The 26,734-nt window shown below is 36.4% G+C and overlaps 2 protein-coding genes across 3 annotated transcripts; one reads left to right on the top strand and one right to left on the bottom strand.

Moving 5' to 3' along the window:
• Positions 1 to 6,770, top strand: LOC129569977 (kinesin heavy chain). Of its 2 annotated transcripts, XM_055449283.1 has the most exons (10): positions 1 to 565; positions 2,025 to 2,196; positions 2,275 to 2,830; positions 2,922 to 3,592; positions 3,677 to 4,391; positions 4,474 to 4,575; positions 4,650 to 4,767; positions 4,859 to 5,198; positions 5,286 to 5,412; positions 6,150 to 6,770. In XM_055449283.1, exons 1-9 carry the CDS (start codon positions 419 to 421, stop codon positions 5,390 to 5,392), a joined length of 2,928 nt encoding a protein of 975 aa, XP_055305258.1. In that variant the 5' UTR covers positions 1 to 418; the 3' UTR covers positions 5,393 to 5,412; positions 6,150 to 6,770. The 2 variants fall into 2 exon arrangements, with proteins under 2 accessions (XP_055305258.1, XP_055305257.1); XM_055449282.1 differs by lacking the exon at positions 6,150 to 6,770 and having other exon boundaries at positions 5,286 to 5,996.
• Positions 6,771 to 12,159: 5,389 nt separating this feature from the next.
• Positions 12,160 to 23,599, bottom strand: LOC129569976 (ubiquitin-like protein 3). Its single transcript, XM_055449281.1, has 5 exons — positions 23,081 to 23,599; positions 17,924 to 19,701; positions 13,909 to 14,017; positions 13,556 to 13,720; positions 12,160 to 13,211 (listed from the first exon to the last, which is right to left on the bottom strand). Exons 2-5 carry the CDS (start codon positions 17,951 to 17,953, stop codon positions 13,147 to 13,149), a joined length of 369 nt encoding a protein of 122 aa, XP_055305256.1. The 5' UTR covers positions 17,954 to 19,701; positions 23,081 to 23,599; the 3' UTR covers positions 12,160 to 13,146.
• Between the last annotated feature and the right edge of the window lie 3,135 nt (positions 23,600 to 26,734).

The following is a 26,734-nucleotide window of genomic DNA, read 5'->3' as shown; positions in this document are numbered from 1 at the left end:
TAGTTGAAACTGCGGTGTACTAACGAAACATAGAAAGGAAAACCGCACACAAACCTAGCTCCGCGAATAGTATAATAGAATCCATAAGTGTGTATTGAACATTAAAAGAAAGAAATTCAGTCTCAGTTTAATAGGCATTTGTTCGCATACAGTTCGTAACGATTCTCTCTCTGTGTCGATTTTGGAAGTGAAATTCTGTTTGGATTGTGTAGAGAGGCAAAAAAAATAAGAATTGTGGTGCCCATTTTCCATTTTCCAATAAATTGGTGGAGACAAGGCAGTCGATAACAACGCGATTGAATTTGTCAACACGGTCTAAAAAGAGAGAGAGAGAGAGAGTGTGTGTGTGGCAGAGAATCAGGAAGGGAAAAACGAGAACATCAAATTTAGACGAAGTACTAGTGTGTGATAATTAAAAATGTCGGCTGAACGTGAAATTGCAGCTGAGGATAGCATTAGAGTGGTGTGTCGTTTTCGGCCGCTAAACGATAGCGAAGAAAAAGCTGGATCCAAAGTTATTGTCAAATTTCCAAATACGCAGGAAGAAAATTGTTTAACGATCGGGGTGAGTATATTTTATTATGCTATTTTGCTTTTCGCAAATGGTTTCGTGTGACAACGCAATGGTACCAATCGTGCCATCCAATGGCCTCTTCGATGTTTGCACTCAATATTTATGGCAACGTTTCAGTGATTGTTATTTGTTTCGTTTTAGTACTATTTAAATGTATTTATTCATTTGACGCTGTAATTTACAATTTCAACATGGATATTTTGTGAATATTTGCGCTTCAATTCATATGTCTTACCTAACTCCAAAACACCAATGTACAGAAGAAACCAATCAACACTCGTTAATACCTTCGTTCAAGTATGCGGTTCGGTTCTAGTGAATGTTGTAATAACTATTAATGGAACACACAAACGCAACAATGTCAGAAGTCGTTTCTACCAGTTGTGCAGCGCTTGAGAATTAAAACTCAAGAAAAAAATTATCATCAACCTTTTTTTTTATTACAAAAGGTTGATTCGTGTTCATTCTATTTCATTTTGTCTCGTTCGCTCATCACTTCATCTGCGTGATGATGAATAATGACGCTCACTCTCTTTGACAAATGGAAGCAAGGGTAATGGTGACGGTGAGGAAGATTAAATTTAGTGTGAAAAAACATGCCCGAATGAATCATAACTATAGCAGCACCGAATGCGTACTGTATTCGGTACACTGAATAGTTCGCTGTATACGTAAGCTTTTTCGTGTTGCTTTTGCTCTTCTGTTCTCCAGCGCGAGCGTACTGTTTTTTTATTCACTGCCTTCCATGTAAAATTCACTGCCTTCCATGAAAACATCTTAGCCGTAATTACAATTTATGTGTGTGTGATGTTGTTTTTTTTGTTGTTGTCAAATCATATGCTCGGCTATTTTCCGTACCGACGAAGCAGCGAAAGCTTTTTCCAACCGACGATCTATTAAGGTCAATGATTTTCTTGAGCTGCATGCATATCGTACACATTGCATTGCATTGCATTGCATACACATTCTGATGTGGTGATGCATATACACAGGAAAATCATCTATGAGCTGTGTACAAAATCGATTTATCGCGTACCACTTCTTCTCTATTGTAACCTGTATTTGAAATAGCCGTCGATTTTCTAGCTACGTAAACATCGTGTTCTCTATCAATCAACGAAAAATGATATTAAGACAAAAACTAGTTCTTTTTTCTCCTCTCACAAAAAGAATTTGACATTCAAATTCAAATGAATTGGGTTGCAAATACTCAAAGGATTGAAATATTGGAAATAGCTACATAAAACACGGTTTGATGCTCGATTTTAACAGTGATTGGAATTTAAGGAATTGGAAAAATATATGTTTCAGCAAAAATGTAAAGAAAAATACTTTGTACCAGCTTTGCGCAAATTCCACGTGTGCAAAAGTGCTATTTTGATCGGGCCCATTTCATTTTAATTAAATTCTTCATTCAAAACTAAACATTCGTTTCTGTTTTGTTCCACAGGGGAAAGTTTATTTATTCGATAAAGTATTTAAACCAAATGCCAACCAAGAAAAAGTCTACAACGAAGCAGCGAAGTCCATTGTTAGCGATGTACTTGCTGGTTACAATGGAACGATCTTCGCCTACGGTCAGACCTCTTCCGGTAAAACGCACACGATGGAGGGTGTTATCGGTAGGTTTTTCAATTTGAAATATCCAATCGCATTCCCATTTAATCACATGGTATTTCTCGTTTATTTTTTGTTCGCAGGTGACCCAACGAAACAAGGTATAATTCCCCGGATTGTGAACGACATCTTTAACCATATTTACAGTATGGAAGTGAATCTTGAGTTCCACATCAAAGTCTCCTATTATGAAATTTATTTGGACAAAATCCGAGATCTGCTTGATGTGTCGAAAGTAAATTTGAGTGTGCATGAGGATAAAAATCGTGTGCCTTACGTAAAAGGCGCCACCGAGCGATTCGTGTCCAGTCCCGAAGAAGTATTTGAAGTAATCGAAGATGGGAAATCGAATCGTCACGTGGCCGTTACAAACATGAATGAACACTCATCACGTTCGCATTCAGTGTTTTTGATCAATGTGAAGCAAGAGAATTTAGAGAATCAGAAAAAATTGTCGGGTAAATTGTACCTGGTCGATTTGGCTGGTTCGGAGAAGGTATCAAAAACGGGAGCCGAAGGTGCTGTACTGGATGAAGCGAAGAACATCAACAAATCACTCTCAGCGCTGGGCAACGTAATTAGTGCATTAGCCGATGGCAATAAATCACACATTCCCTATCGTGATTCAAAATTGACGAGGTACACAATAAATCTCCTATTCGGACATGAACTCTTTTAATCTTCAAATGAAAATAAATACTAATTGTCCTCTATCATTGTTTTTTCAAAGAATCTTGCAAGAATCTCTCGGTGGTAATGCGCGTACAACAATTGTGATCTGCTGTTCGCCGGCCAGTTTCAATGAATCCGAAACCAAATCCACACTGGAGTTTGGTAAACGAGCCAAGACCGTTAAGAACGTGGTGTGCGTGAACGAAGAGTTGACGGCCGAAGAATGGAAGCGTCGCTATGAGCGTGAAAAGGAGAAGAGCGGTCGACTCAAGGGGAAGTTGGAGAAGCTGGAACAAGAATTGGCCAGATGGCGTGCTGGAGAAAAGGTGTCGACGGACGAACAAGTAAACATCCAAGACATCATGGAAGCAAGTACATCGAATCTGGAGACTGTCGAAGCCGACACTACTACCCGAGCCAGTTTACCCAAACCAGCCACGACCATCATGGAGGGCTCGATTTCGAATGAAGAACGCGCTCGCTTGGAGGCCGAACGCGAACGCTTGTACCAACAATTGGATGATAAAGATGAAGAAATCAACCAGCAATCGCAATATGTGGAAAAACTCAAAGAGCAAATCATGGACCAAGAGGAACTTATTGCGAATGCTCGTCGCGACTATGAAAATTTGCAGAGCGAAATGGCTCGAATTCAACAAGAGAATGAGAGCGCCAAGGAAGAGGTAAAAGAAGTTCTTCAAGCGCTCGAGGAATTGGCTGTTAACTACGGTTGGTTGCGTTTTTATTTCCCAATATTTATTTCGGTTGTTTGTTCTGAGGTCATATTTTAAAATTGTTTTCAAATATTTATAGATCAAAAGAGCCATGAGATTGAGACCAAGAACAAGGATATTGAGACCATCAGTGAAGAATTGCAACAGAAACAGGCTTTATTGAACACCACCACCACAGAATTCCAACAACTCAAGGATATGTCGACGCATCAGAAGAAACGAATCAACGAAATGCTCACCAATTTGCTGCGCGATCTCAGCGAAGTGGGTCAATCGTTGATCGTTGGAAACACCGAAAATACCGTTGACATGAAAATCAACCCGGAAACCGTTGGAACCGGTAAAATGGAGGAGGAATTCACCGTTGCTCGACTTTACATCAGCAAAATGAAATCAGAAGCCAAGAACTTGGCACAACGCTGTCAAAACTTGGAATCCAATCAAACTGATTCGAACAAGAAAGTTTCGGAATATGAACGTGAGCTAAGCGAATGCCGATTACTTATTTCGCAGCACGAGGCCCGTATGAAATCCTTACAGGAATCGATGCGTGAAGCGGAAAATAAGAAACGCAGCCTTGAAGAGAATATCGATGCACTGCGTGAAGAGTGTGCAAAATTGAAGGCTGCCGAACACGTGTCAGCCGTCAATGCCGAAGAAAAACAAAAAGCCGAAGAATTGCGTTCTATGTTTGACAATCAAATGGATGAATTGCGTGACGCCCACACAAAACAAGTAGCTGAACTGAGAGATGAAATTTCCGAAAAACAAGAAGTTATTAATGAACTTAAAGAGTATGTATTATTCATAGAGCTATCAATCATCAGCGTCTACGAGTAGAAGGCACTAAGCAAATGTCAATAATTCCATTTTCAGTTTCAACCAGAAAATGACACTCGCTCACCAACAACTCAGCAGCGATTATGAGAAATTGAAGCAAGAGGAAGCCGAGAAATCAACCAAACTACAAGATCTCATGTATGTAACAATTCAAACGGTTTTAGAATATCTCAATTCGAAGCAAACTTCATTGACAATATCATTTATTTTAGCCTAACGAACGAACGTCGTGAACAAGCTCGGAAGGACTTGAAGGGTTTGGAAGACACAGTTGCAAAGGAACTACAAACACTACACAATTTGCGCAAATTATTCGTGCAAGATTTGCAGGTTAGATTTCGATTCAACTGCTAAAGCAATTCATGAATAACTGAAATTTTCGAACTTTGCTCTAATCTAATGAAAAACTTCCAATTTTCAGGCTCGAATTAAGAAGTCAGCCGCAGCCGAAGAGAATGAGGACGATGGCGGTTCGTTGGCACAGAAGCAGAAGATTTCATTCTTGGAGAATAACCTAGAGCAATTAACGAAAGTGCATAAACAATTGGTCCGAGATAATGCCGACTTGCGTTGCGAATTGCCAAAGTTGGAGAAGCGTTTACGTACCACAATGGACCGTGTAAAGGCCCTAGAAACGGCTCTGAAAGAGGCTAAGGAAGGTGCAATGCGTGACCGAAAACGATACCAATACGAAGTAGACCGCATCAAAGAAGCTGTCCGCCAAAAGAACTTGGCACGGCGTGGACCTCAGCCACAAATCGGTATGATGCACCCTTCCAAATTCAACAATACTCGCATTCAATTCACCAAATCGGTCTAATGGTTTTCATTTTCTCTTCATTTTGTAGCTAAACCGATTCGAGCTGGACAGGGACACGTTCAGAGCGGCATTCGAGGTGGTCAGGCGAATCCGGTCGTGAAACCAGTCTTACCAAAAACCTTCTCACAAAATTAAAAACCAACCAGTGAACGTTTGTATGTTTTACCGATCGAATTGCGATTTAAATTACTTAGTGGCTAGTTGTATAAGTGAACGCGACACTAAAACACTTTTGAGCAGAAAGAAGATGTGAATATGAAATTGCAATTTACCAGAAAATCTTCTTATAGCGAAAAATAATTTTTTCTCTCTCTCTCTCGCTGATATCGATCGAATCCATTGTGTCGAATGGATCATGTATCGATCTTGTTTTTGTAAGCAAACTTGCCTGTGCTTCAATTATAATTGCAAATTTATTACTATAATCGTATAAAAGAAAAACAGAAAAAAAAATCTAGATGAAAAAAAATTGTTATAATGTCATGCTTGTTTGAATATGTCAGCAGAAAGAAAACACACACATACACTCATACATACTCAACCTCACTCACAATGATTAACATTAGTTCTCGCCTTCGACCAGTTTAGTTCTTTCTTAAAAAGAAAAAAGCTTTTAAATCTCTATTCAGGTAGCAATCTAATCATTGTCACTTGTATTTTTTTTTATTTTATTTCAACTGAATTTTGTTCCTTTCTTTGCAATAAAATGACGCAAAATTCCTCGTTATATATTGTAAATTATTTTTTCGTTGGAATTTTCTTTCTCATTTTGGCTCATTACGAAAAACACTTAATGCCTTGAACATATGGACAGAGCTGTTTCATATTCTATCTATCTACTTCACAAAATCACTTGCAAAAACCACTAAAACTTATTTTTAATTTAACGTAGGTCAAGATGATGATGATTATGATGAGGTGAAATATTGTGCTGAGAGTCTAGTAAATCGACGATATTAAAGTAAAACACCTAAAACAAACTTTTACAAACTATGATATGTCTGAGTTTATGGAAGCCAATTCAAATAGGTCCCCATTTACATGCAATATATCATACGAAGAGCCTAAAATTGGTCCGACAGTAACTCAAACGCACCATAGAGAGTAAAACACATTTTAACACAACAAAAAGCACACAAGCAAAGAACACAAACTATTAACGCTAACGTAAAAAAACACTTCTTATTAAGAGCTGAATAAGCCGCAATGAAAAACAAAATTATCAACATGTAATTGCAAATTGAAGCTATAAATGCCAGTGCTGTAGAATTATTTGGAATGAAATACGATTCATTTTATAAAAAGGATTTGTTTAAATGCAGAAAAATATAAATAACAGACAAAAAACCGCATAGAGAGCAGAACGCAAATCGAACGGAACGAACGCGATTCCGATGGCTGGTGCAAAAATATATATATTTATTTAATTAGAATTGACTATAATAATTATAACTGAAATGCAAAAAAAAAAAAAATTATATGAATAAATGAACAATTCATTTTTTATGACAAATACTATATTTTCATTCAATTCAACTGTCTCGAAGACCTACATTCTGCGCTCCTCTTCGCCTATTTTATTGTATATTCTTGGTATTAATGATTGAATAAGGAATCGATATTAATTTGCAATGTCCTTGGCTTGATGAATGGCTTGATGCTTCTGTTGCTAGTGAGCGGCTTTTTTTCTCTTTTCTATGGTGCGAATAACAATATTTGTTTATTAAATGCTAGTTAGCTAAGCGCAATTCATATTATTTTTTATGATATTTACAAAATACAATTTAAACACAAAAAAAAAACATTTGAACAAAAAAAGTGCTTCATTTTATGATCTGCAAATGATATTGCATAATAATTTGTTGTTGCCGGGCTGGCAATTAAAATATTCAGAGTAGCGATGCGATGAAAGCCGTATTTCGTCAGAATATTACACGTATGAAATATGCGAATCGCTTTGTTCTCCGGTGCGCTACTTGAAATTGACAATGGTTTGTTCTCTGGTTCGTTCGGTCGGACGGTCGATGTGTGGCAACAGCTAGCAAATGGTTAAGACAGAAGGGCTTATGCATGAGTGAATTTCAAGCGGATATTCTAGCACACACGAAATGACCAGCGACTAAATAACTCAACTTGAACACTAAGCAGGTAAACGTAAATGGAATCAAAACAAATACACTCACACACACATATACGACACAAGTGAATAAGTGCGGTCGAAACCACGATACGTGATGTACCTACCATGGAAATGTCTAAGTATGTGCACAAATTATTCTACGATGAATTCTGTTTCGATGCGCAAATTTCATTGCTTGTTTGCTTTCTTAACTCGTTTCTATATTAATTTTCTGGTTTTTGAACTTACCTCATGACATTTTCAACGCAAATACCTACCTATTACAATGCGCTTCGATTCGTGATTCATCCGTTTCAATTAGCTGCATTTATTCACGTTTTTTGCAACAAATATCCACATATGACGATGACGACGATGACGACGACGACGACGACGATTCCCGGCCAAACTCCATTTTTTGCCAACAAAGAGAAAGTAACAAAGCAAACGCTCGCATTTACGTGATTTGCCGTCTTTTTATTCATTATATTTTTAGACATTCATATTTACAGTAGAATTTTTTTTTCCTGTCAGTATCTATCGTGATTCTTATTAAATGTTTTGTTGCAGTTTTGTTGTCAGTTTGTTTTTTTTTTGATTCATTCTGTTTCATGACTAAAACGAATTTTAATGTGAATCGTTTTGCTCTCTCTTCCTTCACTTATTACTAATAATAATTCGAATTGATAATTTTTTCTCTCTAAAATTTCAACACAAACAATTAAGATCGTTACATAACAAGATTCTATGTGAAAACTTTGATTGATTGATTCTTTTTTTTGCATTAATAAGTTTTAGTTTGAGGGGAAACGAAAGGTTTCAATTCAAGCGACTTTTTTTTTGTTGACTAATTTGCTGCCATGCTTTTTCGCAGTGTATTAAGATGAACGTCGAAAAATGTAAGCAAATGCAGAAAAAAATCCAACCGTTTTCCTGTGGACAAAGCAGTAATCAAGCACCGACAACCGATGATTTTCAAATGATGAGTGAAGTCTGTAGCAATCCGACCATTTCTATGGCTTCAATTTTATTATGTAAATCAACCCGTTGGAATGTTTTATTTTCCGAACCGTTGGCTCATTCGTTTGCACACATTCATTATGTAACAGGTGTACGTATGCAAATTGTCTTTGAGTAACCCGAAAATATCTGGTTCAATCCACAGACCTCTACTCAGAGAAGCGGAAAACATAGGGCACTATTGTACGATTCTGCAAGTGATAAGCTTTAAATATTCAATTTGTGTGGGGAAACATTCTGCGATCGCATCGGAGATAACATCGAAGAAAGTAGCTGTGTTCTGTCTTTTTGCATTCATGCCGCACACAATCAAAGAGGGGAGCAGAATGTGAAGGTTCCCGATTTTTATTCCAACAACATTTGAACGATTGTCTTGAACACTTCAATTACAATTCATTTCTGAATGAGAGGACATTTATTATCATTCTGATGGCGGTTAGTCGAGTAATTAGTCGAATGCATTTCTGATTATACCTCTTTTTTTCACAAAATGCAAATTGGCTAACGTATTTCACTTCACTCGTACACGTTCTGTGTCTGTTCACATGTTCACAGTAGTGACCGTAGTAGTTCTATACCGTTCATTTTTTTCGCTCATTTCAATAAACACATGGAAATGGTTTTGACGTACATATGCTGCATGTTTATTTCTGGTCTTTGCATAAGTTTTTGACTGAAGTGAGAACATTATTGCTGTCGTATAAGTGCTTGAGATACTGTTTAAATATGTATAATACTTGTATTTGAAATGCCGTTTGCATGTTTCGTTCTTCAAAATGAGTTTAGTAGTATGGTAATGTATGTATGTGTTCCGAGCAAGAGGAAAACCAGCCCATTGTAATTTGGTGCAGTAGAGCGATGTTATTGTGTGTTTGATCATCGATTCTCTTGGCAATTTCAGTGCTAATGCATCCAAATCGAAAACCATGACTTGTTAATTCGATATTATTGAATACGTTTTTTTTTAAATGCACTTCACCGATGCTGTTTCGCTCTTTCCCTACTACCGGCTCTCTCACATACTATGTGTGAATGTGTGCTTATTTACTTTGTGGTACAATGTTATTCAAATTCGTTGCATCAATTACAGTTTTAGTTTTCTTTCTGACTGAGTATGATTTTATTTCTTATTTTTGCTTTGTATCATCTGATGGGTGTTGGAAATGCTTCCATACGAAACCTATGTCAAACTTAATGGCACGCTTTTTGAACGACCATAATCCAATGAAAATCAACATAGAACCGCATAGAACCAAAATATTACATTTCAATCGAATGAATTTCTAAGATTAGTCCAAAAAATAACACGAAATATATATATATTTTTTCTTTATATCTATCTTTAAAAAATGTTCAAACCTTCGCAAAACTGGTCCATTATCATTATACTGAATCTGTGTCAAAAAAAAAATGTCTGCACCATGTTTTTGTTTCTTATGTATGGCCAATAGCAAACATTAGGGTACAAATTTCACATTGTCTAAATTCTAATTTATTTACCACGATTCCCATTGCTAATTACCACATTACATAACCGGTAAACGTTCATAGTACATCGAAATGAAAATGTCTTGCATTATTAAAGATATTTTCATTACCGTATTTACAATCTCGATAATATTATATGAGAGGTGAGTGTCACGATCATCATTAACAATTTCAGTAACCTATTGACTTGTTATAGTTTAGTCAGAAAGTATTGTTGTTCATATTTAGACGCCAACTATTTTCAGATTCGTGGTGTTGCAATTTAAACACCGTTTTTTTCTTAAAATCGGAACTAAATCGCAACACGAAACAACAAATTGAAAAATCAAAACTCACACAATCAAAGTATTTGACGTGGAACAAATACTCTTTTCAAAAGCAAAAAATCAAAAAACGCAAAGCAATATAGCGATAGAGAGAAATAGACAAAAATGCTACCGTAAAAAATTAAAAGTATACGAAATTAGCAACGGAAAAAGTAACTTTCAGAGATCAAACTTTCTAAATTCGATTGAATCCAAACATTTAAATCAGAGCTCGCATGCCGCATCGAAATGAGTGCGAAACGAAAAGTTGGCATCCAACCGGGTCGACAGCATTTTGATAGATGGCCAAAAGAGCTGTCGAACTCAGTCGAGTGGAAATTTTCGTAGAAATCTAACCGTTGATTGATCGTTGCTTGCATTTCAATTACATTGATGGTAGAAAGAAACAAAAATCTTCGCTATTATACCGTGCATGAATACAATTCATTTGATGCGAATCGAATCAATCGGAAGTGGACTTTTTGGAAAATACGTATAAAACGTTTTGTCCGCAAACCTATACAATTCGAACCCACCACATAACCTTTGTTTCGTCATTGATACTGTTAATTGAATCTTTTTAAATTCTGCAACTGTCTATTTCTCCAGAAGTGGCATTGTTGCCATCAGAATGTTGCGAAAAAAAACTTAATTTGAACGCAAATATAAAATAGAGTTCAATAAATGTTTGAATCATATCGATCGGCCAACCATATAGAATCACACCAAAAACTGAACATAATGGAAATCAGTTCGATTATGCATTACGTAAGCGCACACACCGTGTGTAACCGAAAGCATTGAATAAGGCCATTACAAACAATTTCTACATGCGTTGCGGTCCTTGGCATTGTCTCGTACAGGCGAATTAAATACTGGTTGCCATACATATAAGTCTCTCTCATTTGCAAGAATATAGCGGCAACATGAATTACGTAAACTCGGCTATTTTTTCTGTTGTTGTTGCTTTGCTGGGGCTCCGCATAAGTTAATTATTGTCATATCGATCGTGTTTGTTGAGAATTTGCAACGTCATTTCAAATGGAGCATGATTCAATTAACTTTTTTTCTCGCACAAAATTTTGGGCGATAGATTGCGTTACATTGCTTCAAATGTACAACAAATCGTAATCCTTTGACGTAATCATCCGTGAGCCAAGCGAATTTTGGCCATTTTGAACATTCATCGCAGAATCGAATGCAATAACGGAGCAAGATGTGAAAATTGTCTTTTTTGCAACGTGTGTGTATGCTTCGACCGAATGACGTCGATTCAACAGTATTCTATGCACGGGTATTTGAATGTGTGTCAAGGTCAACAGTATTCTCTATGGAAAGGTTACCCTGCTAATTATTTATTATGTATGTGCCCCAATTTGTGGCCTCTTTTTCTCATTCTCTGCGCCCAAACTCCACAACATAACGAATGTTTTTCGTTCAGAGTGTTTTTTCACCATGTTCTGTGTATTGTGCCGTTTGTGTTACGTATCAGTGTTATTTTTTTGTCGGTGGCGTTAATTAATCATACTGGGTGGTGGATATTATCCTGGTTTTGTTCTCTGTGGATGGGCCCTCCATCGAATCGATTGACGCTTTTTGTTGCATAAAATCAACAACAGCAGTTGGATTTCGTATGACAAGGACACACTGACTTTTTCCTTGTTGCTCTATATATGCGCTTTTTTTCATACATGCATTCATTCTATCGTCATTTGCCTTACCCTGACCGAAAACAAGATGGAAGAAACGTAATGGGCCCATACACATTTGCGCGCTACAGACAACTCCATGCACAAATGCATATGCATATGATATGAACCACGTTCGCGTTGAACTTAAAAGAAGCATTAAATCAATTTGATGTTCTGGAAATCACGAAGAAAAATTATATTTTTTGCACGAGCAAAAATGTAAATGTACTGTTCCAGTGAATAAAATAAAAGTAAAAAAAAATATAAAACAAAAAGTGGTTTTTGCACGGATTCGTTTGCATTTTAATAGGTATCTTTTCGTCTTCCTCAGATAAGTCACATAAATATGAAACTGTTTGCCCATTTATTAACTTTAAGTGTAATTATTCTAAAAAGAACATTAAAATTATTATGTTTGTTTGTTGTTTTTTTTCTATATGTACAAAATACATTGTTCTTCTTTTCAGCTATTCTACATAAGTGAAGCGTGAATGCAGAGCCGAAAATAAAAGCCCGTCTTTTGGTTTGTGAATAAAAAATATCGAATTTATATATGGTAGCACTGCGCTTCTACAGCAAAAACAAACAAAAAAGAATTATTGAAAGATGTGGCTTTCATTTGCGACTTCACAAATCGGTGTATTTTCATTCTTTCTAAACCATTTTCATTCGATGCACTGTAAATTCTATCGTTCTCAAACGTTGTTATAGGTATTCGATCAGTGTGTTTGTTGGGCCTCAGTTTTTCATTATTGCTGTGTAAATAGTTTTTCTGTTTATTTTCTTTCTCCAGTTAGTATTTGACATCGAACAACTAGGACTTGAAGAGTTATGGGAATTTATCGGCGATAAGTGAGATGAGAATATTGCGCAATAATTTGGAAACTGCATTTTAGACACAAGAATTCAACAATTATCGATTCAGCTATTAAATATTATTATTTTTGTTTTGTTTTTCTTTACACATTATACATGTTATCATCTAGTCGCTACGCTTTATTTCACTTTTTTGTTGGTTTGTTGGTTTGTGTGTATGGTTTTTGTTTACTTTGTCAGTTTGCGCTTGTGTCTGTTTAGTAAAATCAAAATGTTGATAGTGTTTAATGCATAACTCTATTCCATCAGTAGCTAGAAGTTTGTTTGTTTTTTTTTTCTCTTTAATTAATTCGAATTCAAAGTATTAAGATTAAGAAGAATCTATGTATAACATTAAGTAGTGATCTTTCTGTTTGTTGCTTATTAATAGAGATATATTACGAAAGGGTGTTACAAGATGCAGCAGGTCGCCGCACAACATCGCCTAGAACCGCTCTTACTTTTTTGCCGTTGGTCTGGAATGAAAACATGGGGAAAAAACAGAAACAAATTGCTTGTCAAAATCCAATATTCATTTGTTTGATTTACGTTTTTACTTTTTGAAATGCATTTTCCGATTAAATAACTAAACGCTTGAAAGTAGCATGTTTTGTTCATCGAAATCAATGTGTGCGAATTGTTTTTGCCCACATCATGAAAACGAAACGGAATTTTTTTATTTTTGTGTGCAAACGCTCGTGTTTTTCAATCAGTGGTTCGTGAAAAAATTCGTTTCTTTTCTATTTGCACATGTTTTGGCGTGTGGTTCGTTCAATTGGAAGATATGCGTTGCACAGCAGCACATGTTCAAATCAATTACCTTGAGAGTTGGGCTCAGGAAGGTTATCACGCGGCACTAGATGCATAACTGTTGTCTTTCCCAATGGTAGAACTAGCGCTCCTAACGTCACATTACAGTGTAAAAATCTACCTTGATAAATTAATCGTAGTACTTCGGCTTTTGGTACGGCTTCAGCTGCCCAATCTATTGAAGAGAGACAGAGAGAGAGAGAGAGAGAGAGGGGTAGAAAGAGAAATGAAGCAAAACCAAATTGGAGATAAGTGCAAACATTTGGATTCGGAAATTGGAATAATCGAACTCATCGTCGATAGTGGAAAATTGGTTGTCAATGGTGAAATGCAATTGATTGTTTGCTCTAAAATGAAATTTACCTTCGGGCCAATTATCGAATACTGTTTGTGCAATATCGCCAGCTGAATCAGAAGGGCTGAACAGAAATTCCTTTGTTTTTCCACTCACGAGAATTAAACGCAAGTTTATCTGGAAAAGAAGAGAAAAAAAACAGACACACAACAAATTAATCACGGCTGAATAAACGGAACACAGGCGCACGAATGTGAATCGAAGAACATTTCTATAAAATTAATTTGAAGAAGAAGGAGAAAAAGACTTGAAACATTTAAAAGTTCCACGTACAAACTAAATGAGAAAAACCTGGTAAATTTATTGAATATTGTAATTAAAAGTCGGATTCTTTTCTACTTCAAACGTAAAATATTGATTGTGGTTTGATGCGATCGGAATGTGGCTCTCGTTTATTTTTGCTATTTGATGGAGTCAGTAAACCACCGACGATCCAATCGAAAGCGAGAGAATGTGTTCATTTTTGGCCAACTTTCCATCGATTATGTGAAAATAACAAATAATCACGCGGTGCTTATCAATAAATTCACTGATTTGTTGGACGTTTCCGCTCAAAAGTGAAAGAGCAAAGGAAAAAAAGCATTACGCCATTGCAAGCGCGTGCATTTAAGTTTTGGAAAGCAATTCAAATCATTCCACAACTTTCCTCATAATTTTCTATTTTTGCGTGATTTCACTCGATTTTCGATTTTCCTCGTCGGTTTTCATTTAGCACAGAAAACTTCGTATGCCGTATTGTTCTCCCAAGTAATAATAATTCCAATTTAAAGTTGGTGTTTCGCTTTTCAGCAGCAGAAGCAGCGATACGATAAAATAAGCCACATCCAATACAAAGTGAAATGCATACGAGTGAGATAGAATTAAGTTGAATGGCACGGTGGAAATGTGACGTCGGGATACTGTTTGTGGTTCGAGTTCATTCTTTTGCTGCCCGAAATGAACGATCAAATCGAATCGAATCGAATGAACAGCACGCAAAAATCGACTGGAAGTGAACCAAAGGAAGGCAAGTCGTCATGGAGTCAAATGTGCGGTAACCGTGTGCGGTATGCAATAAATAAATCATTTCATTAAAATCCCACCGGAAGCCAACTTGCGCTTGAACGACGGCACACATAACTTGTACTTTTGTCGGAGCGTAATAAATGTGCATCATCACATATTTAAACGTTTTGTTATGTTCAGTCAGTTATTCATATTTTTTCCATAGTTTCGGTAAGTCCTCTTATCACTTAACAATGCGAACAGCATTTGCCGACACGATACTGCAAATAATGATAGAATGCATATTGCATGTAATTCCATGCAATGCACACATGAACGAACGAACCTAACTGGCGTATGTGTGTGTGTGTGTTCGGTGTTCTCTAGTGCATTCTGTACGTGGTTGCACAGGACATGAACGAACGTGAATCGACAAAATCGCCGACAGACGCTTGCCCGTCCGCTCGTTTGCTCGAATACCCACAATTTTGCTGTTTTCGTGGTCAGTGACATTAAAATGCAAAGTTCACTTTGTGGGAGTCACTCTCTTCACTGGCTGGTGTGTGCGTGCATGTATGAGTATTTGCTCAAGTATTGCATGATTGCTTCGATGATTATTAATTTTTATATATCAATCCAGGCCATTTGTTTCGGCTGCCATGCCTCTCAAACCCTTGGCTCATTTTGCTAATCATCATCATCAAATATTTGACACTTCGTCCACATTTTATGTGATCGATTTTACTTTATATGTTCTGTGTTTGCCAAATGGGAATGATTCATAATAATATTTGATACACATGAGAGTGTGTTATTATATATGTTGGACCGACCCGCCTATAATTTATTGACTTTAATCCATTCACTGCACTGAAACTCTTCAATCCAGTTGGAACATTTACCAATGACATACAGACGAAAAAGAAGAAAAAAAACATCCAAAGAATAAATGCGTCATCACGTTGTTATATCATCGCTGTTGTACCATGTTATATGTCATTCAGCTATTGTGGGTTGACCATGTTTTTGGCATAGTTCGCCATCCATCGCTTGCATTTGTTATGGGAATATAATATAATTTTTCAAGTCATCTTACTTCCATTTCTCTTGCGTCTGCTTTTGGATTGTGACCTCTTTCTGCACCATCTCAAGTGCCTTTGATTTGCACAAAGACGTACGAAGCGGAAAATAGAACGATAAAATGCAGAACTCGGTCAATTTGATTCTTAGAACGCGCTAAGCCAGCCTTACACTACATGTTCTTTTTTATCAGCCATGTGTGTATTTCGCAACTACGTAATGAACGGTACTATGGATGTATGCATGTGAAAATGAGAATTTGTATATGTATCCGATTTGGAAAATGTCGCATGGATTTTTGATCGGATAGAGAGTTTATGTCAAATCAAAGCAGCCGCTTGATTTGAGGATTCTAATCGATTTTTATTTCAAAGTTTAAATTAGAATACATATTTGAAAAGTTTTAAACTCATTTCTTCTTAATGTATAAATTAGAACAAACGTTTATGTCTCATATCTGATGTAATGAATTCGCTCGCTGTCGACAATTTGTGAAATTCGAAACTTGTTCCTCATTTAAGAATGGCACTTGTTCACACTTGTATTATAACACCACCGGAATTGAGATAACATGACCGAAAAAAAACATGTTGAAATTGACGATAAAATCAACGAAGTCTAGGGCAGTCAACAAATTTTAATTTTTAATTGTAGACTTGGTTTCTGATTGGGCTTATATTTTTTTCTCTTTCAAAAATTCAAATCAATATCAACAATCACAAACAAACAAATGAAAAACTAATTGATAGAAGGTCAATGCATGTGTAGGAAAAAATATTGAATCAACAATCAATTAAATATGTACTTTAGTTGTTTGGTTGGCATTCGATTATTGATTCTACAAATAACCGGAAACGATAAATATTCCACGATAAGCCAGCAATTTGTGTTTATCAGAATGAAAAAATGATGTGTAATGCCCAAATCTCCTGCCGAAACCGTTTTTCTTTTCATGTTGGCCCGCTGTAGACCATTAAACGATTAAAAAAAAGAGTCAAGTGCAATGAATTATAACTCATAATTTTATACACGATACGAAATGGTGATAGTTCTATGAACTTATCATACAACCATCCAATCGCGCCGCTGATAACAAAACACCGCCACCGCCGCAATACGACGAATCATCATTGTATTTGGCAATTTTGAGGTACTAACCAAAACAATAGTCATAATGGACAAAATGTCAGTGGAGTGACGAATTATATTGAGAGAATCATTGATAATGAAAGAAAATAATGTGGTATCAGCGTTCATTTTACGACACGATTGCTCGAACCAATAAGATGTTGACGAAATGGAAGAAACAAACGAATCAGTTTGTTTAAGTAAATATCATTACGATATAATTTTAAAGCACGTCTATCAAGAATAGAAGATAAATAAAAATAAGTGTTGAGAGGAGTGAAACGTAGATGAGAGCAACAGCACGAACGCCAGGGTTCTTTTTGTCAACATTGAAATGTTTCTCTCTTTTCTTTATTTGCTCAATGTTAAAGTGGTTGAACAACAACAACAAAAAATGCGGGCTTTGCATAGACCAAATGAATGATTATTTTTATGTTTGACGAATTTCACGGTTCTTTGTATACTACGTAGGAAATCGTACTGAAGGCATGTAGTACTTCGATATTCCATTGTTGTTGAAATTTCGTTCTCATTTTTCGTGAAAATATTCGCGAATATTCAGTACGTGGATGTTCAATGTTCATTGTTTTAAATGTGGAGCGATAATGAGTTGGCGACAAATGTTACGCTTCATTTTCGACAGATGAATTCATTCGGTCGGATTGAATGAACTCGTACCATATGTACGTACGCACATACATACATACATACATTCAAAGCCGTTGGAAATTGTATTTTATGAGTTGGCCTAATTGGGCGTTTATCTGTTCGTCAGACGGAAAACTTAAATATGATAATTGCGTAAAGCATTTCATTTATAAATGGATTTACCTTATCAGCAGGTATATTTCTTGAAGACATGATGTTCGGATTATGGCTGCTCCCTTCCTTTCTCTATGTCTGTGTCTGTGCTGGTGTGCTGATGCGCTCTCCTTCGTTCACCCAATGCACTTGTAACAAGTCGTCAATATAATCGAATCACAATGAAAACGAAAACCCCGAGAGAAGAAAATTTATCTCGAATCGAATCGACTTGCACAGACGAAAATGGTAAAAATGTGTTTGCTTGTTTTGTTTCTCCTCTTGTGCCTTCTTCTTTTTTTTGTTCTTTTTATGAGTCTGATTCTAAGAATCTTTTATCGAAAGGTTTCGGCACAGCCGAAAATGTTTAAAATGCTGTTAATGTGTTGCAGTCTATTCAGGAATATGTGTATAGTGGTGCTGGGGGTCGAAGATGTATCGTACAAACGTCACGAATATCCGTATTAATGTTTGTTTTCGTTCGAAGTCGGACGATTTGTTCTCTTTCTATCTCTGTCTCTCTCTCTCTTTCTCCTCTGATTTGTGTGTCACTTTTTAGTCTGTGTTTTAGTCCTCTGGTGAGCCGCGCTTCGCTAATGCGTTTCTCTCGTTTCCGATTCACCAAATGCGTTTTGTTCAAGCGTCGTATCTAGGCTCTCTGGTTTCAAATCTGTATTATTCTTCGACTTTGTTATTATATCGGCTATGTTTCGTCTTATGCCATCAAGGGCTCGTTATCCTATCGCAACTTATTTATGATGTTCGTTTCGTATCCAATTTTTTTTTTGGAGGTTTCTCCTTTTTTCTTCTTCTTTTCTACTTTGGTATTGAAAATATGAAAAAACATGAATCGGCTATCGGTGTCTATTTCTTGTGTTTCGATTTTTCTGGCTTGTCTTCTTTTTCCCTTTAATTTCGTGATGCTCTTTTTGTCTGTTTATTTGTCTGTCGGCAGCTGGGAATTTCGAACTCACCACCCTCGTACGTTGAATGCACTCACAACAACAACAGCAGCAACAAAAAAAATGTATTCGACGTGTGTGCAATATCCTTGTGAGTGCAATGTAAAATGTGCACTCTTCTAGCCGCTTGTCATAAGTGCTATGTCAATTTTTCACGCATCACTTAATCTTGTACTGGCTGTGATGTCTTCGGAAAAGTCGGGTTCTACACTAAGAACTAAAATAAAATTTTGTACGTTGTGTTTTGATTCGAATGCTTGGCAGCTAGAAAAACACGGCACATAAAATCGATTTTAACGCTCACTAGTCGGAATATTGTTTTTTTTTTTCGATTTTCTTTGCTTTTGTCGATTTCCTGTGTTGCTCAGTTTTGTCGGATGGTTTCCATGGAAAACCCGTTTGAAAACTAGAGTCGTCGCAATTTACTTAAAATAATACGCACGAGAGACAGACAAGTTCACACTATAATGCAATTTCAACTCCCTGATGGCAGCACAAATTGTAACGAACACAATAGATTCTGAGTAAATTGTTTGTCGTATTGTTGTTTTTGTTATTTTTTCGGTCGTATAAATTCACATAACACAATGATCGAGTCGCACAGAAAAAAAAGCGATGGACCAAATACACAAAAACGGAATTCAACGTATTTTTTTTTATTATGTTTTCAGCTTTTTAAATTTGATTATGTAACTTGTTCATTTTGTCGTTGATGATGATCACAATCGTGAAATAACACTGGTATTTTTTGAAACACACACACAAAAAACTTTGCTGATGACTGTTGGGTTTGCGATGAATTTTCTATCCTTTTCGGGACGCGTGACGAAGTGCTCACACTTAGATCTGAAACAATAACAAATGAAACCTTTTAAATTATAATTCGTCGACAAAGTAAACTGTGTGTGCTTTTTTAATTCGCTTCTGTTGTTGATGAATACATCGCAATAGCGATAGAAAACCGAAAATTATGATGTGTTTTTTTTCTCGTTAGACAGACAAACGTAACCAATTTCACATCAAAAGAGAGAGAGAGGGAGAGAGAGAGAGAGAGAGAGAGAGATCACGAGATGAAATTACCTAACTGTAGAGTCAAGAGAGATTGACTGAAAAAAAATCGCTTTAAATAAGGTGAAATTAAAACGTGCATAGCGAATGATGAAGATTCACACAATTTTGTAACACAGTTTTCCTTCGATTCAATCGTACACAAACGCTGTATGTGTGTGTGTTTAGTGTGTTTGCGGTGAATATGGCGCAATTTATTCGAGCTCAAAATAAGAAGAAAAAAATGTTGTTTCACGTACCAAAAGTACCTATTTGCTTATGATGGATTCGACGCTCAACAACGAATGGCGAATTAAAACAAATAACACACATTTCAATTCACCAGCGACAAGCAGCAAAAGACTATGAAAAGTACAATGAACAGTCTGCTAAAGTCGGAAAGATGTGAAAAGAATACACACGGTCGAATCGTTCATTTTGGTGTTTGTATTATTCATTTTCGAAGAGGAACAGAGAAAGCGAATTAAAATTGGCACGCACAAAACAAGCAGGCAAGCTGGCCGACTGTTCGCGGTTCGAACATCATATGCTGCGATACATCGAGCGAATGAATTATGGTATGATTTATGGAACAATGCAAACAATAGCCGAAGTCCATTGAATATGCATTGACGAAGGCGCTATTTAGATTTTAATACTACAAAAAAAACTTCCATCATCAAAAGCAGCATATGTGAATGCACATCCAACGAATTAAAAGTGGCGTATCGAGGGAAAAGTGGCGTTCGGGTTGTAATTTCAGATGGCCATTGAACAGAAAGCAACACGATAAATTCAATGGATCTCTGGTTAATGTATTATAATTGTGTTATTAGAAATACACATATCTCTGGACATCAATCTGTGCCCAGTCAAGTCAATCACTCTCTCACACCACTTAGAAACAACACATCCAAAAAGCTGAACCATATTTACTCGTTAGGTTTTATTACATTACATTTTGAGGTCTACGAAATGAAATGAATGTGCTTTTCCTAGTTTTTCATTTGAAGTACGCAGCCGTTGCGTTTAGTATGTCTATTGTTAAGATCGGCTTTGAAGTCCGTATCGCGCGAATCTTTACGTTCAGCGCGATCAAACGCACGTTCAATTTAATTATTCATGTAATTGAAATTGAGTTAAATTTCTTTTCTCCGCTTTAGAATGTGAAGCGGTAAGCAAAGCTGACGATTGAGAACGCTTGAATGAATCATACATTTAATAAACAATACAAATCATATTTAGTACTGTCGCGTCATAATAATATTCGTATTCATATTTTGGTTTCTTAATTGATGACACGTTCCACTGTGCATTGAGTGTAAGTGTAATTGCTCTCTGATGGCAGATCTCGGGAGTAAATTGGAGTCAATGGGTGCCTTGTATTAAAATTCGGTTAAATTTAGATATTTTCATGAAACTTTCGAATGAATCGGTTATCATCTTCATTTATTTGGCTGTCATTCGTTCAACAGTTTTCAATTGAATGTTTATCACAGACATCAAGATGTCTTATTAAGCCGTTTTGAATAAAGAATTCGCAGCACTCCAAAAAAAAGTTCGATTAATGACAATTTTCGATCCGTTCGAACGCCTACCTCGATGAGACATTGAAATTAATATCATCGAGCTTGGCTTTGCCCAGCTGAGCAAAAATTGAAAGGAGAAATTAAAAACATCAACACTCAGAATTTAAAACAGTTCTTTTGCTGTCGGTGCGAAAGAAACACAAACACGGAAAATGACTGAAATCCAATTTACAGCAAATGCAAAGTCATAACAAACAAGATTCGAGCACACAGCCACATTAATTACAGACTTCTCGTTTGCATTTTTTTTTCTTTCATCTTTTAACTTTGCGTATTATTATTTAATTTTCTGTCTGTGTTGAATTGCAAACTACACGATTTGCAATAGCTATATTGCTGTTTGTTCAATGCAACGAAAGACAAAGAGAGGGCGAGAGCGAGAGAGAGAGAGAGAAAAGAGAGTTCAGATTACGATGATGTTTTGTTGCTGTGTTGTGCGTTGTTAATTGATTGAAGAGTGAGAGAAAATACTTGGCATAAATTTAGGTGTAATTTTTCTGACTTGAGTCTTTATAAATATAATTGCTTGTGTACGAGTGTCCTCTTACTCGCATTGAATTTGAACGTGCGTTTCTTTATCGACTTTTCTCTCTCTTCCTCGCTCTTTCTCTCTCTTTGTTTTTAATACACTGGATCTCATTTGCAGAGAGAAATGAGAGCACGGGTGAAAGGGATAAAATGATTTCAGTCACAAAAACCTCTTTTTTGTCATTCTAAAATGTTTGTAACCTTTTTTTAGTGCTTTGCATCACACACATTTGCCACAAAAATAAACCAACGCGCTACTAGAAGTGATTGAAACACACATAGTGAGTAAACAAAAATATTATGCAACTCTGCACAATCCGAAATTCAATCGATTATTTGAATACATAGAGTCTGTATGTTTGGCCACTGATTCGATTGGGAGAAAGAGAGAAAAAACTCAGTTGTTTTGATAGAAGGCCAAATCTTTTGGAATGATAAAATTGGAATAATCGATTCATTGAACGAAGAAAAAAAAAACAAATAACAGTGAATCGGATTGATTAACACAGTTGTAAATACAGATGGTTTGTCATAAAAGTAGATAACACTACAAATTATAAAAAAATAATAATTTTGTTCGTCTCTTTGCAAAGTTGTTGTGTATCTTATGGAGGCACTGAGTTTTTCTCTCTTGTCATTGGCTTTGTTATTTTGAGACTGGTGCCAATATTGTTCGTGTGAATCTAAAATAAGTTGCGTGTTCGACTGCACTGAATTTACAAAATTTCCTTCGCTTCTGTCTGTATAATTTTCAAGTCAACTCGCGTTTCATTCATTTATTTCTGTCGAAGGGCCAGCATTATATATAATTTTCTTTAATTCACTCTACTACAGAACGACTGACTGCTTGGTTTGTCGCATTTTCAATTTTATGTATCCACTATGTGTGTTATTACGCTCAATCTCTATAAACTCGATCTATACTTTGATGCATTCCTTTTTTGGAAATAAATCACATTTTTCTGCCGTACGCGAAACAACAGAAGAGAGAGAAAAACAACTTAGTTCACAATTTCGAAAAGCAGAAATGAAAAACCAAATCGCTAAGATTCAATTCTTACGTGTAGAATCGTCGAAATGAGTCGAAGAGACCATCAGATGGTTCACTGATGGAAGTAGAATATCGAGCGAATTGTGTTTTTCTCCATTCAACTTAAAATTTTGTTTCTGTGTTCACGTACACGTTTTATCTATGGTTCGGTTTTCTCGAAACTTATTTCACTTTTTATTTGAACAATATTTTTTTTACTACTTCACACCGCGAATACAAGCAAATACACAACCAACTGATGAACGACGATGATGATGACGACGACTGCGAGAAATTTTGTATTTATTTTCTATTCCACTGCCATAACTCTTTGGGCTTCAGAAACTAAATCAAACGCATACACGCAGATATACAAAGAGTTTATATCCATACAACGCCACACGTTCGTACTGTTCTACTGCTATTGCTGTTGTTGCTGCTGCTGCTACTTCTTCTTCTACTGCTGTAGTCGACGATATTACTGCAAACAATGAAGGCGATATATGGCTCCGTTCCACACACAGAGAGACCTGTATGCTCTCGTATTCACTGACTAACGCGCGCGCACACACAACCACATCCAATCGCATTCGCTACTATTACAAATGACAAAATGAAAGATGTTAAAAATAACAACCATACACACACCAATACTTATGACGCATTTGTGATGATTCTATTCCCAATACGGGAATCTCTATTCATTCATTTGACTGTGTTGAGTGTGCGCGCGCGTGTGTGTGTGTGCGTTATGATTACGTCGGTCCATGCAATGTTCATTTGTACTTGCGTTTTCTGTTTTGACCTGATTCTTTGTTATTGTATGGGTGGTATCTGATCTCAACGCTCAACCGAGTGGTGAATTTGTTGCATATACCTTGACGTGGGCATATCTGAACATGTTCATGCCTGTGTACAGACACACTTATCTCAGTGCGAATGACCAACATTCAGCAATTTGACTCAACACAAGCCGTTTGAACACTTTTTCTTTGCAAACACCTTCAAATTCTAGTCGGAGCACAAATGATATCAATTTTCATTTCAAACTACTATTTTAATGTCGATATTTTGCATTCTTTTTCAATTTTTCCAACTAATTTTTCCACATGAATACACAAAGTTTGTGTTGTATAAAAATAATAGTAGATCCAACGCCATCTATTTTTGTTCAGCACAACAAATGCTTTTCAGCTGATTACAAAATAAAAAAAAAACAATGCAAAAACGTCATCTTAGCCCTCGTACTGAAAATGTGCTGTTTATTGCTGCGCATCCCGTATTGTTTATTTGTCGAACACAGTGTCCACTGTTTATTATTTTCCAAATTGGATTCATTTAAAGTGTTGATCGTTGACTTTTGTTGTGATCGCAAGCTGATGCGTCTATTGTGAAAGTTAAACAAAGAACTATTTAAAATGCAACAACGTTATCCCGAACAACGAGATAAATTATGGATTACTGGATTTTCGCCGGAGCTTCCCGACCACGATCTCCGGCAATTTTGTGCACGCTTCGGGACATTTGTTCATTTGTTCCGAACGAAATACAAGACTGATGTATTTTTAAAATATATGACGGAAAAAGATGCAGAATTGGCCATGAATAAATTCAACCAAGACAACATTACAGCTAAATATGCATACGATAAGAGTAATGGCACATCCCAGCAGCCGGATGGAAATCAAAGACGTGTTCGTTTTTCGAACGAAAATGGTGGCCGGCAATCGAATGAAAATAGAGATTTGGTGAATGGCTCATCAAAACAAGGTGTATCACAAAAAACTACGGTATTCCGAAGCGGTGAAGAGGTGATTGTAACACATGTACAGGCAGATTTCTATTTTTATGCGCATCCAAAGGCAAAGGATCAAGAACTCAACCAATTGCTTGAGGTCATCTCAGAATCAGCTACGAATGCCGAACGATTGGCTGGAATGCCAAGAAAAGGTGACTTGGTGTTGGCGTGCTATAATGGTAATTTTCGCCGTGCTCTGGTTAAAAGCAATATCAACTCTCAAAATGAACTCGTACCCATTTCAATCATTGATTTCGGCTTTACGGCCGAATCGCCTTATCATGAGCTCAAAGTTTTGCCGGAAACATTCTCCAAAACCCGAATAACTTACCGGTTCCAGTTGGATGGCTGCACAGAAGACACAATCAATTCATACGCCGTTGAATGTTTCAAATCGTTCATTGGAACCACGTTGAGAATGGAATGCGACGAAGCAATCGCCAAGAATTTGTCGAAGGTCAAGTTATTCGAGCCAAACACGAGCGTAAACATCAATGAATTAGTGAAGCAGATGATGCCTGGTAAATGTTTCACCATCGATGATCAGAGCAAAATACCACCCCCGATCGGAGACAACAAAGAATTGACGGTGATTGATCACACAAAACTGAAGGAAGGCTACAATTTAATCACGTTTGTCGAGCAATCCATGAATCTTAAATATTACCGACAACGAAATCAAACTCAAAACATTGCCAAGATAATTGAAACTTTCCCACCATACCTACCTTGTGAAGATGAGCTTTGTTTCGTGAAATTTAATGATTTCTGGTATCGCGGCTCCTTTGATAAGAAAGCATCGGATACAACTGCAATTGTTCTAGTGTTGGACATTGAAAAAGGCGTTGAAGTTGAACTGAAAAACATTCGGAAAATTACCCACGATTTTGCGTATGAGCCGCATCTACTATTCTCTGCTGCGCTACATGGCTACGGCAGCAAAATTAGTAAGGAACAAGCCGATGGTTTAATGAAAAAATTCAAAATTAACGATGATGTTCATGTTAAGTCGGTCAGTCTAGATGAAGAAAATTATAACTATTCATTCAAAATTTAAATCTTTTTTTTCGTTATGTTTGAATATTCGTCACGGTCATATTGTATTATGTTTCGGTGAAGTTGAAATATGTTGTAAACGTTTTCTTTTCTAACGTGAATATTTTGTCAATTTGAAAGAAGAAATTATTGAATGTAGAAGAGGAATATGTGTAGGAAACCAAAAGAATTTTCACAGTAGCTTAAAGCTTTATGTTAGAAAGCTTTCAATAGTTCAAAGTTGGCTTTGGTAAGTTTCGAATTCATCGTGTTGAATTTCCCAAAGCTCTTCTCGCTATCCGAATATCGATCACGCATTGCGATATCGTCTCATCATTAACAATGTATTAGAAATCGAGGAAAAGTTTGAAATTTTTTTGTTTCTCATTTGATTTGGATGACGTTGGATTTGTTTGCAACATCAATCGTTTCCAATCAAAACTTTATCGCAGTGATAAAGTGATCGGATTGATCGCATACTGAACGAGTGCCCAATGGTGTCTTATCTGCTTATCTCTGTTGCAATGGCATTGCGTTTTCGAAATACTTCTGGGAATACCTAACAACTTGATGTCATTGATATATGTATACATGTGTGTGTTTTTTTTTGTCGTACGATCGTTTGCATAAATCATTCAAAGTTGCACTAATAAAGTGTAATTAAGCTGACAATCCGTACAAAGTCGATCGATACTTTTCTCTAAATTATTATTTATAAGTAATTAGAATTACAGTCTCAGTTGAGAAATCTAGTGCAGCTGTTTTTTTTTTGCTTTGGTTCGTTTGATTTGCGTGACAGCATAAATTATTATTGTATGTTCATTACAAAATCATCCGATGACGAATGCAGCA

This window comes from Sitodiplosis mosellana, unplaced genomic scaffold, assembly GCF_009176505.1.
Source record: "Sitodiplosis mosellana isolate CC-2019 unplaced genomic scaffold, AAFC_SMos_1.0 Smas_scaffold_47, whole genome shotgun sequence".
NCBI classification, from domain to species: domain Eukaryota; kingdom Metazoa; phylum Arthropoda; class Insecta; order Diptera; family Cecidomyiidae; genus Sitodiplosis; species Sitodiplosis mosellana.
This window is presented reverse-complemented; position numbering and strand designations above follow the sequence as displayed.